The sequence below is a fragment of the Trifolium pratense genome, linkage group LG3, assembly GCF_020283565.1.
Source record: "Trifolium pratense cultivar HEN17-A07 linkage group LG3, ARS_RC_1.1, whole genome shotgun sequence".
In the NCBI taxonomy this organism is placed as follows: Eukaryota; Viridiplantae; Streptophyta; class Magnoliopsida; order Fabales; family Fabaceae; genus Trifolium; species Trifolium pratense.
In genome coordinates, this window is record NC_060061.1 from 15,100,129 (window position 1) to 15,118,707 (window position 18,579).

Sequence of the window (18,579 nt, forward strand, 5' to 3'; positions counted from 1 at the left end):
TCTTCTCTTCCATAATCATGGGAAAGCAGGAGCTGAGGAACTTTAGAAGGGATCATAAATTAGTGTATAAGAGTGACTCACTCTCAATTGTAACCACTCAATGAAACTGAAATAAACAATGAGAAAGTTTATTACATTACAATTCTGTTAAAACTCTCTCTTCTCTTTACCTTCTCTAACAGGTCGGCCCATTACATATGGATTTGGATGGATCGGGCCTCAAAAACCCTAGCCCAAATGAAATTGGGTCTTTTTGGTCCAAGTTCATGTAGCCCAAATAAAAATTAATATATCAAAGTCATGTAAAAAAAAAGAATAAAAGGGAAAAAAATAAAATGAAATGCTCGGCCCATTATCCCATATGGGCCAATAATAATTGGGTCGGGCCGCGCTAGCCCATATATATATTTTTGAATATTTTAAAATAGTTTTATTTTGTTGAATTTATATAATTTATTAGTTAAATATATTTAACAAAACAAAAATAGGCCATCATATTAATATGAGTATAGCGAATAAGCTAATTTACAACGGATTAGTTTATAGTGAATATCTTATAAGCTAACTCTTAACTTATATATAACGAATAAATTAGCTGATTGAATTTGTAGTGTTCGGTAAAATTAGCGGTTGAACTATCTTTTAGTATGAAATGACATAAAAAAAATATGTTTAGTTAATATTTAATTTTTGTTTAAGTAAGACGTCAAAGATATAATTGAAAGAAAAAATTATAAGCTACTTAAAATAGCGTCTAAAAAATAAGCTATGAGTTAGTAAAAAAAACTATAAACTCTTTTAAAAATATTTACCAAAGAGTTTTTTTTGTCCTATAAACTTATAAAGGCAAAATATATTTCTAAACTGTATCTTTAATACCCCGTATCTAATTATAAGATTCTATTTGACAAAAATGTATTTTTTATTTACCTTGTTTTGATCGTATTTTTTTAATAATATATAAATGTAAATATTTGTAGCATATAAGATCTTGTTCAATTTGTTTTGATGAGTATTTTCAAAATATTAAATTTTTATAATTTTTACTAATAAACAATTAAAGATATTAGTGATAAAAATTGTGCATTATCGTACGTGGTTAGATAATAATGTCTTATTATAATTAGTGACGGAAGTAGTAAGAAACAAATGTTTAGATAAACAAATTACTTACCAAAAAAAAATAATCTATAAACAAGTAAGTGTACTATTAGATTGACGAAGCCAGGTAACAATTTGTATTTCCAAAACAAAATTTTCCTCAATAAATTAGAAAAACTCAGCAAAACCCTTTTTGCATGTTTGACCTAATGATCGGACGCGACAACGTGACTGCAAGTATACAGTCGTGTCGTGTAGTTTTAAAAGATATCGAACTCAAATGACCAATAATCGACCTACCGTATTCTAGTGTTGCTTTGTAAATCTAAGGCTAATAATCGACCTACCGTATTCTAGTGTTGCTTTGTAAATCTAAGGCTAATGATTTAAAGGATTTTGATTAATTGAATAATTAATTAAAATAAGAAAAATAAATATTTTTTATATTTTTTATATGTAAATAAAATATTGCTAGGACGTGCTATTAGTTGCTTCAGAGGGTTCAATGCTTAATTCGCGCTAGACAAACTGTTAAATTTTCGAAACTATATTGATTTAAAAGTACCAATCTCAGCTCTCGCAAATCTTGACTAGTATTATAAATTATAAAGGTGGTGCTTAACTCTCGTCCTCACACCCGCTAATAAAATACTCTTTGAAAAGCAATATAATTTAATTAACTCTAATCCCAACTCTCGTTGCGAATTAGATTTAATGTTCAGTTTTTACTATCTAGTAGAAATCTCACGCTCTCGCTCTATTGATTTTTACTTTAATTAATTCTCACTCTCGTGACGAATTATGGTCAACGTTTAATTAAAAACTGCTTAAGAAAATAAAACAGTCGCCAGTTTTCAAGAATTATATTTGATTTAAAAACACTAATCTCAGCTCTCGCAAATCTTGACTAGCGTTATACTTAGATAAAATAAATGCTCAGCTCTCACGCGCTCACTTACCTATATAAGTACCTTTGAAAATCAATATAAAACTCATTAATCCTAAATAACTCTCGCGGACTTTAGAACTAATGATCAGTTTTAACTATCCGACCCTAAACCTCAACTCTCGTCAATGTTGGTTTATTGCCTTTAAAACAATCCTCACTCTCGTGACGAATTATTTGAAAACGTATTTATTTAAAACTGGTGGTTGAAAACTATTAAGCACGAATTAACTACCGAACCCCTATTAGCTACTAACTACACATCCTAGCAACGCTAAATTTAGCTAGACATAACTAAAACTAAAGACATAAAAATAAAATAAGCAAATAAATAGACATAATAAAAATAAAAACAAAAATTAAAAGCATAAAATAAAAGCAATAAAATAAAGAAAAAAATAAATAAGACCATAAAATAAAAACCTGAAATAAAAAGAAATCTCAAGTACGAATTCTGACAGCGTAACGGTAGGAAATAAAAAAAACTTATTAAATTCTCAACGGAGAATAAAATTATACTAAACTCTCAACTTTAGAGAAGAAAACCTTGTGGTACTAAGCCTAATTCTCAATTCTCCAAGTCAAGGGTTATATGTTGGTGTCCATGAATGAATGGAAAAAGGACCTATTTATACTATTACAACTTAGACAAAACAAAATACTTGAGCGATGTGGGACTTTTGCTCGGGTGCAATCTGCACCGTTTGATCATTGATGGCCATTAGGATGATTTTGCTTTTCTCCAAGACATGTGACGGCAACAGCTATTGGGCGAGGCCCATTTCTTTTCTTTTTTTCTTAACAATTAAGCTTGTGCTGGGCAGCACAAGTATTTTGAGGGGATATTTTCTTTTTTACCCTCTGGATTTTACTTTTTTGCCTTTCAATAAAAACTTCGGTTTCTACGAATCGAATTTTTTTTGCCTTGAAAACAAAATTCGGTTTCTGTTAACCGAAATTTCCCTGAATTTGAACTAGAAAAAACTTCGGTTTCTGCGAACCGAAGTTTTTATCAAGGGCAAAATTGGAATATTGGGGGTATAAAAGATACATGGGGGCCCGGAGAGAAAATATCTTTTGAGGGGGTGGTGCACACGTGTAACTTGTATGTTGGACCATGCAGGTGTGGTCCTTATGAGCTGCACTTGTGTAGCCTTTTTCGTCTGTTTTTGCTCATTTTTAGTCCATTTTTGCTCCTTTCTTCAATTCTTGCACTTTTTATCTGTTTATTTAAAATACGAAAAATAAGTAACTATTTATATAATAAAATTTCGAAATCGAAATTAAAACATATAAAATATAATAGTAAATTAACTAAATAAATAGCATATTTTTAAGTGTATCACCTTTAACCACTCTCAAAAAAACCAACGAGTCACACACTAAACATAGCAATTCCTTCACTATAAAATAATTCATTTTTTTATTCAATCTTATAAAATTTGTCATTTCTTCTTTAGGAATAAGCGTGTAGTAAGAATTCGTCATTTTTTTTAGCAAAAGATGGAACCTTAATATAGAAGGAAAATTTTATTTTATTAGTCGTTGTTTAATCAGCCCAATTCAGAAAAGGTCATGTTGTTCCTTCCCTAGCTAGTTGCTTCAACTTCCTAGTACATTCCACCTGCCAACTTCATTATTTTACTCACTCACAACGACCGACTTTACTTTTTATTTTCCTTTTACATGATCGCTTCGCTACTCATGCTAATGCAATAGCCATTTACTACTCAGACCTTCAAATATGGCTTCTTCATGGTTTCTCGTAATAATGCCTTTCAAATCCCTTCATCATGTCGCATGGTATGCAAATCATCCTTCTTCTTTTTTTTTTTTTTTTTTTTTTGAAAAAAACGCTTACAATAGTCAGTTTGATGGTGATTGGCAAAGGGAGGACCACAGTTAAATTATTGACTAGATACATATTTTTTCGATTAACCTAAACAATGGTGTTTTTTTGTTTATAATAGTGACTCGAGGAAGTAATATATCTTCACATTATTAGCTTCATGTATAAACTAGTAGAAAGGTTTTGTTCTTGTTGATCCTTTTCACCTCTGTTTCAATGCATGCTAATCAACATTACCCTCCTTCTATTTTGTAGGCCTCTTCTTGCTCTGGTGTATCCTATGTAAGTTCTTGATATATGGGTTTGAAAAAGTTGCTACCTTTTAGATTATTGTTTGACTTTTTTTTTTGTTGTGATTGTGATTTTTGGATAGGTGTGCTTCCGTACAAGCAATCGAGACTGATTCCTATGAAGAAACTAAGCATTTGATCTCATATTGGATACTTCTTTCATTAATTTACCTCTTTGAGTATGCTTTTATGAGTCTTCTACCATGGTAAATTCTTTGCCCTCAAAATCTGAAATTTTATAGGGATTAAATACATATTTACCCTTACAATAAGTATAGTGTATGAATGAAACGACGGTAGGGGCAGAGAATAAGCTAGGTCGAGCCAGGCTTTGCAAGACCCCAAGACTGAGCTAGTAAAAAAAATTCAATGCTTAAGTTTGGCTTGTTACATGTCATAAGCTTTATTTTTAGGCTAGGGTCTGACTTTTTAAAAAGGTCTGGTATGACTTGCTAGCCTACTTAAAGACTTATTTCATATCTTTAAAAGACTAACGAGCTAATAAGCTAATGGAATTAAGCTTAATTTTGATGTTTAACCATCCGGAAGACAAGAAATGATTTTTTTTTTCCCAGATTTACCCATCAGAAGTACATGTGAGGGGTGAGAAAAGAAGCTCTCAAAGTCTAGTCTGACTTAGGATAGTTTACTTTATAGGCCCCTGTCGATTGATTTGACATATTCTCACCCCTAATTGGCTGAGTTTGATAAAACCACGGTAGCATACCACGATTCCGCCACACTCAATTAAAACCACGGTGACGCACTAAGAATTGACCGAGTTCATTTTTTTTCATTGAGAATCAGTACCTAATTGAACTTAAAAGATTAATCAATGCACTTTCTAAATGCCAAATTTGTAATTGAAAATTAGGGCATGAAATTCCCTCTAGGCTTCAAAACAGTTGCCATTTTAGTTGATGAAAATAAATGACTCCCTTTTGATTTGTTTCTTTTTTAAAACCAATTGGCAGAGTTTTAACTACTTCATCCCCATGATTCATATCAGGTTTCAGCTCTGGATGTACATTAAGCTAGTGTTCATCATCTGGCTCACCACACCGGACTTTGGACGAGCTTCTTATGTTTATAATAACCTTATTCGCACCATGAAATTGCAAATAGTCACTTGGAGGTTAAATAATAACTACTGGAGGAAGTGGTTTTTTGATAAAGATAACTTTTTAATGCATGCAGAGAGATATATGAAAGAGAATGGAACTGAAGCCTTAGAGAAACTCATTGCTAGCAAGGTAATTATAGCTAAATGTCCAAATACTAAAACTCTCGAACAATGGGAAGCATGTATGTATATGTGATATGTTTGTATATCTGCATTGGCAATTGGAAATTTTAGCCAATTCTTCTTTTATCCTACGGAAGAACACAATGTATATAGGGAAGTATGTGTGTGTATGTGAAATGTTTATATCTGCACAAAATTGAAATTTTTAGCTAATTCTTATTTTTTCCTATTGTAGAAGACAATGTGTAGGCCTGATGCAGAAGTGACAAATGAAATCATAGTTACTGATGATAAAGAAATGCTAAAGGTAAAAGTTTTGTTGTTAAGTCAGTTGTGACATTAATATAGTTGTTGTTACAAGTTATTGGATGAGTCAAGTCTACCTGTCCTAGTCTCATGGTGACATACTTAATGAGGGAGCTTGGTCTTTTGCAGACAAATGGAGAAGAAAGATTCCAAATTGAGCAAAAAGATATCAAAAATTTGGAGGCTATAGAGAAACAAGAAATTCTTGTTACCAAGCAAGTAAGACTTCATTCAAATTTACTCCAAGTAGAAATCTCCCAATGACAAATAAATATTTTAGGCTTGAGGCTTTCTAAGAGGTTATTTTTGAAAGGTTTAGACTTGCAATGCATAAAAATTGTTTCGTTGTTGACATGATTTTTGTTGTGATTTTAGACTTACTGTACTTCTATTTGAGGTGTTTCTGCATTTTCATCTAAAACTAAAATATAGTCACAATCTCCTATTTAAATGATTGCCATGTTGGTTGTATACAATGTATATCCACTCATATGACATTCTTTGAACTGTGTGAACTAGTTGTATCATCTTATGTTTTTTCTTGTACTTTTCAAAGTTTTCATTAATTCTACAATGATTGTTACTGTTTGTTCTGAATAGTGGATATTTTACTATAGTGTTCTTTAGTTTCTTCTTTTCTTTTGATAGCAAGGAAAAATGAAACTATATGGGAAACAGATGGTGACAAATGTGAGTGAAATGGCTGAGCAATTCTGAAGTTTGCTATTTGTAGGCAATGAAAACAACATAATTTATTTTCTCAATTGTATGCATGAATAATAACCATAGTTTTATATTGAAAATTTCAGAAAATGTGTATTTTCCCAATTATATTGGGTCGGCTTGCATGAAGTACTTGGTCTCTATACTAACATTTGGATGTTGCAGGATATTCCTGTCATGCCTATAATTGAGCCAAGTCCACAGGCATTATCTGCCACAGTTGAAACCAAAGGAACAGAAGATAGTGACATAGCTGGTGGAGAGGTTCCTCAGAGTTCTACTTCTACAAAGAAGGAAGTGCAGAAAGAGTGGACTTGTGCTTTATGTTTGGTAACAGCACTGAGCGAGAGCATCTGGAATTCCCACCTCAGTGGAAAGAAACACAGGGCTTCTTTGCAGAAGCAAAAGGATGCAGAGGTGAGAAATGAAATCATAGCTACTGGTAATAAAGAAATGCTAAAGGTAAAGTTTTGATTTTAAGTGTTGTGAAATTAATATAGTTCTTGTTACAAGTTCTTGTATGAGTCAATTCTACTTGTCTCAATCTCATGGTGACATTTAGGCTTTGTTTGTGAATTGGATTTTCGAGGGCTAAGTCTATATTTTGATATATTGGATATTTCAAAAAATTAAAAGAACATGATATGAGTGATCTTTTTGTGCAGACAAATGGAGAAAGACTCCAAACAGAACACAAAGACGTAAAAGACTTTGAGGCTGTTGGGAAAAAAGAAATTCATGAAACCAAGCAAGTAAGGTTTCATTCATATTTCACTCAAAATAGAAATCCCCCGAAGGACAAATTAAATTTTTAGACTTATGGCATGCTAAGAGGTCATTTGTGAAAGGTTTAGGCTTTCCAGTACATTTAAGGATATCACACTTGTTTGAAGTATAGTTCTTCATATTGAATTATCCTCTTCCCTTGTATGCATTAGTATTAGCCATTAACCATATTTATATATTGAAAATGTTCAAGAAAAGTGTATTATTCCAATTATGTTGGGACGGTTGCATGAAGTGCTTAATCTCTATGCTAATATTTGGATGTTGCAGGATATTCCTGTCATGCCTAAAATTGAGCCAAGTCAAAATGCATCATTAGATTCAGCCATGGTGGAGACCAAAGGAACAGCAGAGAGTGACAAAACTGGTGGAGAGGTTCCTCAAAGTTCTGCTTCCACACAGAAGGAAGTGCAGAAACAGTGGACTTGTGACTTATGTTTGTTAACAATTACATGCGAGAAAAGCATGACTATGCACCTTAATGGGAAGAGACACAGGACTGCTCTGCAGAAGCAAATGGATGCAGAAGTGAAAAACCAACCCATAGCTACTGATAATAAGGAAATACTAAAGGTAAATTTTTTATGTTAAGTGTTGTGAAATTAATATAGTTCTTGTATGTGTCAATGTTGCATGTCTCATTCTCATGGTGACATTTAGAATACTTAATGAGTGAGCTTCTTGTGCAGACAAATGGAGAAAGACTCCAAACAGAACACAAAGACATCAAAGATTTGGAGGCTATTGAGAAAAAAGACACTCCTTCAACTGAGCAAGTAAGGCTTCATTCATATATTCACTCAAAATAGAAATCTCCCAAGGACAAATTAAATGTTAGGCTTGTGGCATACTAAGAGGTCATTTGTGAAAGATTTAGGCTTTCAAGTACATTTAATGATACCACACTTGTCTGAAGTGTAGGTCTTCAGATTGAATTATCCTCTCTCTTGTCTGCACGAACACGAGTAATAACCATTAACCGTAGACCGTAGTATATGTTGAAAATGTTCAAAAAAATGTGTATTCTTCCGATTATATTGGGTCCGCTTGCATGAAGTACTTAGTCTCTATGCTAATATCTGGATGTGGCAGGATATTCTTATCATGCCGAAAATTGGGCCAAGTCAAACTGCATCATCAGCCACAGTGGAAACCAAAGGGAGAGCAGAGAGCGACACAGTTGGTGGAGAGGTTCCTCAGAGTTCTACTTCTACACTAAAGGAAGTGCAGAAAGAGTGGACATGTGCTTTGTGTTTGTTCACAACTACAAGTGAGAATCTCTTGAATTCCCACTTTAATGGGAGGAAACACAAGGCTGCTTGTGAAGCAGCTTTGAAAGCAAAGAAGCAACCTGCTCCGCAGAAGCTGCAAATCTATCTACCCAAAGTGGAGGTGAAACAGAAGAATTTTAGCGATATGTTAAATTCCAATGTTAAGAATGGAGATGGTATTGTTAACAAAGGGTTGAAGGGAACAGTAGTGATGGATCATAAGGTGCAAAAACCACAGAATTTCAATTTTCATATCATAGGAGCCACGCCTTCTACACAAGCTGTCAGGGGACCAACACCTTTTGGAAGACCAATGTCATCTCCACCAGGATTTCCATTTCCATATCATAGTGGAACAACACCTTTCAGAGGACCAACACCATCTCCAATAAGCGTTCCATTTCCATATTATGGACCAGAGGGATCATGGTCACGCCAACCAGAGTTCCCGTATTTTATTCCAACTCCTAGGTTGCCACATCAAAATCCAAACTGTCTTTGAAACTTTATTTTGCGTTGATGTCTTCTGGTTACGTTCATTCTTGTGTTTTTGGTTATGATCATATATCGATGTCATGATGTAAAACACTTGTTGATCTTGACGATAATCATAAGATTAGTTTACTAAGTAATATTTTGTTCTAAATAATGGTGTTATTAAATAATATATGGTCTATGTTGATTCACTGTGATAAATGTCAGTCATTGCAATTAGTTGTTTTTGTTTGAGATTTTTGTAGAATTAATTTTGTTAAAATTAACATTAAAATTATTTTTTTGAAAAAGCCAAAATGAGATAAATATATAAAAAATCTCTTTAGCACAAGATGTGTTAACATTAAAATTATTAAATTTAAAAAGAGATTAAGTAAAAGTTGAGTTATGTCTGATAATAGTATATTTTAAAAGTGAATTTAGAAAATGCTATCTTCTAAAAGTTTTCAAGTTTAGTTATTTTTAGGTCAGCTTTCAAGGTAAACCTGAAGCAGTTTATAGAACAATTTTATGTGGATGGATATAATATCAATGGATTCGTCTCCTAAAATATATACCCTCATTTTAGAAAATAATAGTCACATGGACACAAGAGAAGGATTTGGGGATCAAAAGCAGAAAAAAATAAATAAGGAAAATGTACAAACAAGAGATGGAACTATGACATTTTATTGAAGAGTACAAAGCTTCCAAAAAAAGAAAAAAATTATACACAGGACTCTCTGGCAATCAAGATTTTTGAGAGGTTGGCATTGCCAAGTTAACCTTGCTACCGCCTACCGAATCCTTCCACTGTTGAGTTATTGTTTTGATCTGTGTAAAAAAGTTAACCCCTGCCTTGCCTGCAATTCAAAAATGCATAATATCAAGTTCAAATCAAACACGTTTACACTATAAGTGATAAATGGTTGATTGCAGACGAGCCAGATTTTGGAGAAACGACAATACCGTAGAAATTGAGATCGCCAGCAAATGATGCCTTGTTACCGGTAAATGAGAAAAATGGCAAAGGAACTGGAATAGGAACATTGATCCCAACCTGGTTCAAGATCCATAATCAGTATCACTATCAATTAACTATATAATACATTTTTCTATTTGGCGACAGAATCTTGTCCGTGTTAAAGTGCAATATGATTGGTTGATAAATAACATCTCCTAATGCATATACTGGTTGAAATTTATCAGCATTATTTATTAATATCCAAGAAATAGTAAATATAATATTTACCTGCCCTGCCTCAATCTCGGTCTGAAATTTCCTTGCAGCAACGCCAGAAGTAGTAAATATAGAAGCACCGTTTCCATACCTGTTGGAAAGGTTAGAGTAATAAGAAATAAATATATAGCAGTTTAACAAAAGGCAATGACAACTGCGGCTTGTTAAATAAATACTTGTTTTTGTTGATAATGTCTAGAGCCTCTTCCAAGCTATCAGCCTGAAGATAAAAACAAAACAGAAAAACACTGTATTAGCATAGTCAAAATGCAACGAAAAAAGAAAGATAAATGTGTCTGAGGTGGAAAAAAAATCAGCATAGAAATAATTAACCATCAAGGAGTTAATTGTTTCTAATCAGGAAATATTTTCCCAAAACTATATTTTTGTGAAAATGTTATAGATTCTAACTACCAACGATGAAATAAACTGACACACCTCCATGAAAAGAAGAACTGGGCCAAAAATTTCCTCCTGCGTGTACAATGTGAAAGATAGTTAAGTTCAATATAAAACATCAGCTCTCTATTCGGAAGAAAAGCTTTTATTAGACACATTGAGATTGGAGATTGGTAAGAAAATACCTTGTAGCACTCCATATCGGTACTGATATTTGATAAGATGGTTGGCCCAACAAAATTGCCAGATTCATATCCTGGGACCTATTTATCATGCACGTATGAATTGATAAGCAATCTTTTAAGAGTTACGCAAAACCATTTATTTAATGCATTTGGGTATTTTTGCTTCATATATGCTATTTAGCGTGACAACCTTGGAACTTTAACAAGGTTATTAAAAAGAGATATATCCATTCAAAGTTTTAATTTATCTTCCCAGTATTTTTCAGTTCACAAGAAGTTGAGCTTAAAAAGAATCAAATGGTAAGCAATAAAATGCTTAAAAAGAATATAATAAGACAGTTGAAAAAGGCAGTTAAGGGTGTAATAACTACCACTATATTCCTTCCATCAAGAAGTAGTTTGGCACCACTTTCAACCCCAGATTGAACTAATGTTTTCACTCGCTCCTTTGCCTGTGAAGACAGGAAGAATATTTAGGAAACATAAATAGCTAAATAGCCACAGCAGTACTTCTTGAATGACACACTGGAGATTTGTTATTTGTTATTGAAATTTTTAGCTAAAATCCACCATGGAAAAAGTAAGTGAAGAATCATAAGCTAACCTGTTTGCTGATAACCGGACCAAGATCTGTATCAGGTTCAGTTCCTGCATTTACTTTAAGAGCTTTGGCACGTTCTATGATTTTAGCTTCCCTACACAAATATTGTTGAGGGGTGCAATTATTTAAAAACTTCAAGTTCATAATCAAAATCAAATTTTCTAGGCCAAAAGATAAGAAAGTTAAAATCAATGAAACTAACTGCACACTAAGACACCTGCATTACAAACAAGGTAGTCCAATTTTGAAATACTGAACGCGATTATCTCTAGACAATCTTTTGAGTTTTTTTTTTTGAAATGGAAGAACATAACTTATTGTTTATACTGATATGGAAATTACGATAAAATATTCACCACTTGTGATTATCCAAAAATGCAAAAAACTCTACATTTGGGAGGAGCTTTAAATTGCTCAAGCAAAAAAAAAAAAGCCATCAAGAAGTCCTGATAAACAGAAACCAGTCAAAACAGAATGACGTATGATACCATTGTTGTGAGCCTCCTACAAAAACAACTGTGCTGAGAGCCATGCACCTCTGTCCAGCAGCTCCAAAACCAGCAGCAATTAAAGCATTTATAGTAGCATCGACATTTGCATCTGGCATGACTATTGCATGATTTTTGGCACCCATATTAGACTGCAAACCACAGTTGTTTATTAATTGCCAAACTTGATATCATTACATGGACCAAAATTTTCACTAAAAGGAGGAAAAACGAAATGCACCTACCTGAACACGTTTTCCTTTAGCTGCTGCTCTTGAATATATGTGCATTCCAGCCTTTAATACAAATAAGAACATCAAATAAATGTATACACTAGAGAGAAAATAGATTATAAGATCACAAAAAATCAACGGAGTGAAAAAACCAGGTATTAGATTACTTACAACATTAGAACCAACAAATGATATGGCTTTGATATCGTCATCATCACAAATGGCATTCACAATATCCTGTCACCAATTGTATAATAAAGGACATCAAACCACAAGAAAAACAAAGTACAATTATTTCTTTCTTAATACATCATATAGTGACAAGGTGAACAACAAAAGTTAAATTAAAAAAGGAGTAATGGCATACATGGGTTCCATGAACCACATTTAAGACACCCTCAGGCAAACCAGCCTCCAATGCCAATTCTGCAAGCATTAAAGAAGCACCTGGAGAAAACAACAAATTCAAATATCAACCGAGCCTTATTCCACAGGGTGATTGGGAGTAACAATATAACATCAAACTACAAACAAATGCATTTCTCTACACCATGTGATGACTAAAGTAAGTATGAATCATCACCTGGGTCTTTCTCCGATGGTTTTAAAACAAAGGTATTGCCACAGGTAACAGCCACAGGGAACATCTGCAAATAATATACATTCAGAATTTATTATCATGTCCAATACAATACAACACATTCCTGTGAGAAATAACATAATATGGATAGCGACAAGCCAAAGTTGTTCTAGCTAAATGTTTCTGAATGAGATGACCACAAATAAAGGTGAGCTAAATTACAAAAGGAAAAATATCAATTCAACAGCCAACCCCAAAGGTAGAAAACTGCTTACCCACAACGGAATCATTGCAGGAAAATTGAAAGGGCAAATACCAGCACAAACACCAATTGGTTCTCTAACGCTGTATGTGTCGACTCCATGTGATACATTCGAAACATACTCTCCCATTTGTAGAGTTCCCATCCCACAAGCATGTTCCACCACCTCTACATAATATAAATTTAAGTATTCAAGGAATCAAATTTCCAAAATTATGAGCATAATTACGATCTCACTACAAAATGTTATCAAGCAACGTATTATAAAGACCAACCTAAACCACGAAATACATCTCCTTGTGCATCCTTCAGCGTCTTTCCTTGTTCGGTGGTCACATTTAGAGCAAGTTTATCCTAAAACAATTACAAAGTTGAAATATGATGAAAACTTTTAACAGTAAGCATGATAGCATGGATGTCTATGATCTATTGATCACAAAATAATGCAACACATCGTCTAGAATGTTGTGATATGCCTCACCATATCTCTGCGTATGAGCTCCTGGAATTTCAACATAACACGCTGGCGTGTCGTAACTGGAGTGTTACGCCATGATGGAAATGCCTTCTTTGCTGCAGATACAGCAGCTTTAAACTCTTCATCTGTAGTCAATGGAACTTGTGAAACAACTTCTTGTGTTGCCTATGATCAGATTCGAGAAATATTAGAAGTCTACATTTCTCAAAACATCAAAAAAATAAAAATAAAGAGATACAACAATAAACTCGGTATAAAAGAAAAATCACTTACCGGGTTTATAACATCGATGAAAGATGATGATTTTGACTCAAGAAACCTTCCCCCAATAAGATTTGGAACTCTCTGATAGAACACAATCAAAAGAAGGTCAACAAAAACTCATTAAAATGCTTATGGTTATGAGTCTGATAGCATGCATAACTGAATTATGTAATTGTCAATTTCGACCCTGAAATTTTTTATTAATATAAAATAAAATCATGATCAAAAGCAAATAGTAAAACACCTTAATAACAAATTATGATCTAACATATAGTTTTATGAATTAATTTGCTATAAACAAGAAGAAAAACAATAAAATGAATGAGAAAAAAGAATCACATGAATGTTGAACTTACCGGAGCATTGGGTTTAATGGAAGATGATTGAGCCGCTGTTGAGAAATGGTAACTTCCCAAAGCAGAGATCTGAGGCATCAAAAACTTCAACTTCTTTGCTGCAAACCCAATAAAAAAAAAATCAATTTTTTCTTAATCAAAATCAAAATTTCAAGTATTTGATCGATCATCATCTATCTGGGTGTAAGAAAAAGAAGTGATTTGTACACTTACCTCGTTGAATGGAAAGCTGCGACATCCTCGTATGGTGGAGTGGTACTAGGAATTGAGTTTGAAGAAATTAAGGATGTTATGTTAGAGTTTGGAAGCAAAGACGAGAAACTGAGTCAGCATACACTCAGTGTAATCAACTAATCATAATCCGAAGTTGTTTCGGTACTTATTACATAAGAAATAAATGAAAGGACAAATCAATTGACAGGGCAATGCATTCGTTTCAATTTAACTAGGGTAAACCCGTGAGTTGCACGGGTTCGATTAAAATACATAATTAAAAATAATAATTGTGATAAGTATAATCACACGTTCGATTAAAATACATTGTTAAATACTTTTTACGATATGGTTATATTCAATATTATATATGTGTAAAAAACAAAAAAGTTGTTCAAAATTAAAATAATGTTTATTGAAATGATGCATCATATTTTATTTTAATTGTGTCATCGTATAAAATCTTAGTTTTCATTATATGAGTTACAATTTTAGTCACAAATCACTTTGCTTTTTTATTTTTAATGTATTCCTTATTTATTTATTTTCAATAAGAGTTAGAGGTCATACATACTTATACTTGGTGAAAATATTGTTCATGAGTAATGTTGAACTAAGAAGTGTGGTGGTTTTGACATTTTTTATCACGTGATCTCGTGTTCTGAAAATTACCTATCAAATAGCAACATTACTGTTTACTCCCTTCTATACAATTTAAGATGTCAAATAACTTATCTACTTACCTCCCTCTCGTTCTCTTGAAGTTTCTTATCAATTATTCACTTGGTGAAATTTTATCCCGATTTTATTAGTCTCGATTTTTTTGGTCTATTGTTTGGTTTTTTTTCCATGAGGTTTTTCTCCGCTCATTTTGGTTTTAATTTTTTTATTTAATAATTTTTTGTTTGGATTTTCAATTTAATTTAGTAATGCTTATTAGAATGCAGTACTCTTTTTTATAGAGGATTTGCTATTTTCTTTCATTTTATGGGTTTGATTAAAACACACATTTAAAATATTTTTTATCAATAAAAATAATAATTATGATAAGTATAATCATATATAATTAAATGATTGTTAATATTTTAAATATAGTAACATGTTTATATCTAGTATAAATCTATATTAAAAATAACAAGGTTATTTAAAAAAAAAAAGATTTTGTTTAATATTAACCTACATAGTAGATTTGTTTATATTAAGGACAATTAATATAATTTTTAGTGAATATCTGTTAATATTCATAAGTTTGAAGAGGTGCATTATATTTTATTATAATAGTGTAATAGTATGAGAACTTAATTTTCTTTTTATGCATCGTGGAAGTATAGTCGCAACTTGCTTTGCTTTCTTACTTTTTTTTTTCTTACCGTTGTTTTTTTACTTTTGTATGTTAGAGGTAGTCATGCTTGTCTTGTGCTGATATATTGACTTTGTTGAGCTGAGCTTTATTTATTATTAAAATTTATTCTATATTTTTTTTTTATCATTTTTTTTTCACTTGTGCAATTTTTCAACTACTTTTTTCCTATACTATATTAATAAAAAATGTAAACAATTGATATTTTAATAAAATATAAATAGTTTGTAACTTACGACTTTTCATTGACCTTTCATCAATTTGAACCTTTTATTATTTTTATAAATAAATAAATAAATAAAAATATTTTTTTGACTAAATTTGTTATTCTATAAATGAAATTAAATAGAAAAAGGAGTGTTGATTAACTAATTCGTGGAATGAGTGATGGATAAATTTGATTATGCTTGCTTTAACATAATCAAAATTCTTGGGGACGACTCTTGAGTTCCGTGTTTAGAATTTTACTTGTACCTAAAATTAAATAGAGATGTTGCTAGCAATGAATAAAAAAAAGTAAAGATTAGTCATATATTTAATAAAAATTACAGTAATAATATATAACAATTATGTAAAAAAAAATTGAATGGGACTATACATATAAAACTAAATTAAAAATTATACTTGACTTGCACCAATACATACACCATTTTCCAATCAGCAACATATCATTCTTCATAACACTGATAACGATTGAAAAACATGAAATTGCAATGAATATTAGTGTTAATGGGGAGGTTGTCCATAAAACCATATGTCTTCGTCTATGTGTTCATATATAAAAACAACAAATATGTAAACTTAAAAACACAATAGATAAAAAGTTGGTAAAAGGTGATCTACTTACTTGTTGACATTGTTTTGAGTGTAGCTGATAAGTTAGAAAATTATTCAAGGGATTGACAAAACTCACTTAAGTTCTCCTTCAAATCTTCCTCACATTTCGAACATGAACAATCAATCATGTTTTCTCTTCATGACATTAAAGAATAAATGAATATAAAAGTAACAAAAGAACAAAATAATGTACAATAATTAATTGCAATGAATATTAGTGTTAATGGTGAGGTTGTCCATAAAACCATATGCCTTCATCTATGTGTTCATATATAAAAACAACAAATATGTAAACTTAAAAACACAATAGATAAAAAGTTGGTAAAAAAGTGATCTACTTACTTGTTGACATTGTTTTGAGTGTAGCTGATAAGTTAGAAAATTATTCAAGGGATTGACAAAACTCACCTAAGTTCTCCTTCAAATCTTCTGAACATTCCGAACATGAGCAATCAATCATGTTTTCCCTTCATGACATTAAAGAATAAATGAATATAAAAGTAACAAAAGAACAAAAGAATGTACAATAATTAAGTTTACTATAAAAGACAAATGAACAAAGGTATATTGAAAAAATGTCTACATATCTTGCTGAGATTGCTATCAATAGTAGACATAGTGTACAACCTGAAGATGTATATGATCTCATGAGTACCATTGCAAGTGTCAAATGTATAGAACAAATATGAAAAAAAATGTGATAAGTGGTGGTTATAAAGGTTAGAGTGAAACTGAAAATTAAGCAATATTTCTTTTATTACTCTATGTTGGTTACATTTGCAAGAAGCTCTAAGGTTAAGGAAATGTAATGGTGGAAAATACTTAATGGTATGATTATGATAGTGGAAAATTATAAATAATATAAAAACATGTTTTGTGCAATTCATTCTTATGAAAAATTTAATTAAATTAAATATTTATAAGTGGAGTTTTTTTTTTTTTTTTTTATCAAATAATTGAAGTTTTCTTAGAGGTGCCACATCATCACAATGCTTGTTTATGAGCAACTCAACCTTCCTTTTACTAGTAAAAGATTTGATTGATAGTAACAAAAAATATTTAATTTAATTATTTTTTAATTTTTAATTAATAATTCTTCCATTCCTAATCTTTTTGTCCTAACAAATACTTTTCTGTATGGCTAACTAGCAAAATACTTGTACCAACAAAAAAAAAAACTAGTAAAATACTCGTGCATTCGCACAGATGTCTGACATTTAAGTTTGTCATTATATTAAGGTAGAAAATTTAATGTCGTAAAATATTGTTAAAATATAAGTGAAATTGTTGTACTTTTTATGTAAAATTTATTTAACCTATAAATTTATTTGGACAAAATTTATATGCATTTTTTTAGATACAGTTTTTCCTGTTCCTCTCACAAAAAGGTAGTTATTTATATTTTTTAATTAAAAAAAAAAGAAAAAGAAAATTGTTTTTAAATAAAAATAATTTTCCCCCATATATCTAGCACAGGAAGAACTGTGTATATTGAACTGTGTATATTGAACTGTATATAAGTTTGGTCCAATTTATTTTATTAAAGTTATTGTCTCATGTAAATTTTTAAATAAATTAAAATGTTAAAATGTTTTAATTATTTAAATTTTTATTTAAAAGAAATAAAAAATTTAACTTATTGATCAATGGGCTCTATTTGGTAATGTTAGATTTTTTGAGCTTATAGCTTATTTTATTAATTAATGGCTTATTTTTTAAACGTTATTTCAAGTAGTTTATAAGTTTATAACATACTATTGTTCTTCCAATTTTACCCTACCATCTTACTTTAAATATTAATTAAACATATCATTTTTTTATATCATTTCATACTATTTTTTTGACAAAAAGCATTTTATACTTATATAAGCTAGTTCAACCGCTAATTTTACCAAACACTATAAATTAAATCAATTAACTTAATTATTCACTATAAGTTAAAAACTAACTTATAAGTTATTCATTATAAATTTATCCGCTATTAACTAACTTATTTTTTTACCAAATAAAGAGAATAATTAACATGCACCCTAATAAAAAAAATAAATAACAATGACTACTCAAGTAACGTAATAACTTGCACACGTATGA

The 18,579-nt window shown here is 31.1% G+C and overlaps 1 protein-coding gene and 1 pseudogene across 2 annotated transcripts; one reads left to right on the forward strand and one right to left on the reverse strand.

The window, feature by feature from the left end:
- The window catches only part of LOC123912783, a 73,854-nt pseudogene extending 64,640 nt beyond the window's left edge, over window positions 1-9,214 (forward strand).
- A 437-nt stretch (window positions 9,215-9,651) lies between these two features.
- LOC123912798 (methylmalonate-semialdehyde dehydrogenase [acylating], mitochondrial-like) lies at window positions 9,652-14,494 on the reverse strand. Of its 2 annotated transcripts, XM_045963370.1 has the most exons (19): window positions 14,292-14,494; window positions 14,079-14,176; window positions 13,732-13,803; window positions 13,462-13,623; window positions 13,256-13,334; window positions 12,994-13,148; window positions 12,722-12,785; window positions 12,506-12,585; window positions 12,310-12,375; window positions 12,151-12,201; window positions 11,906-12,057; window positions 11,421-11,511; window positions 11,188-11,268; window positions 10,817-10,894; window positions 10,671-10,706; window positions 10,409-10,452; window positions 10,245-10,323; window positions 9,962-10,052; window positions 9,652-9,855 (listed from the first exon to the last, which is right to left on the reverse strand). In XM_045963370.1, the coding sequence occupies exons 1-19, from the start codon at window positions 14,314-14,316 to the stop codon at window positions 9,743-9,745; spliced, it is 1,617 nt and encodes a 538-aa protein (XP_045819326.1). In that variant the 5' UTR covers window positions 14,317-14,494; the 3' UTR covers window positions 9,652-9,742. The 2 variants fall into 2 exon arrangements, with proteins under 2 accessions (XP_045819326.1, XP_045819325.1); XM_045963369.1 differs by having other exon boundaries at window positions 12,151-12,375; window positions 14,292-14,462.
- Window positions 14,495-18,579: the final 4,085 nt, after the last annotated feature.

What these genes read in the sequence shown, in the direction of transcription:
- LOC123912798 (XM_045963369.1), bottom strand. Translation starts at nt 14,316, where the DNA reads ATGTCGCAGCTTTCCATTCAACGAG. An exon ending in CCATTAAACCCAATGCTCCG is followed by an intron (nt 13,804 to 14,078) that starts GTAAGTTCAACA and finishes GTGTTCTATCAG; the next exon opens with AGAGTTCCAAATCTTATTGG. An exon ending in ACCATCGGAGAAAGACCCAG is followed by an intron (nt 12,586 to 12,721) that starts GTGATGATTCAT and finishes TGTTTTCTCCAG; the next exon opens with GTGCTTCTTTAATGCTTGCA.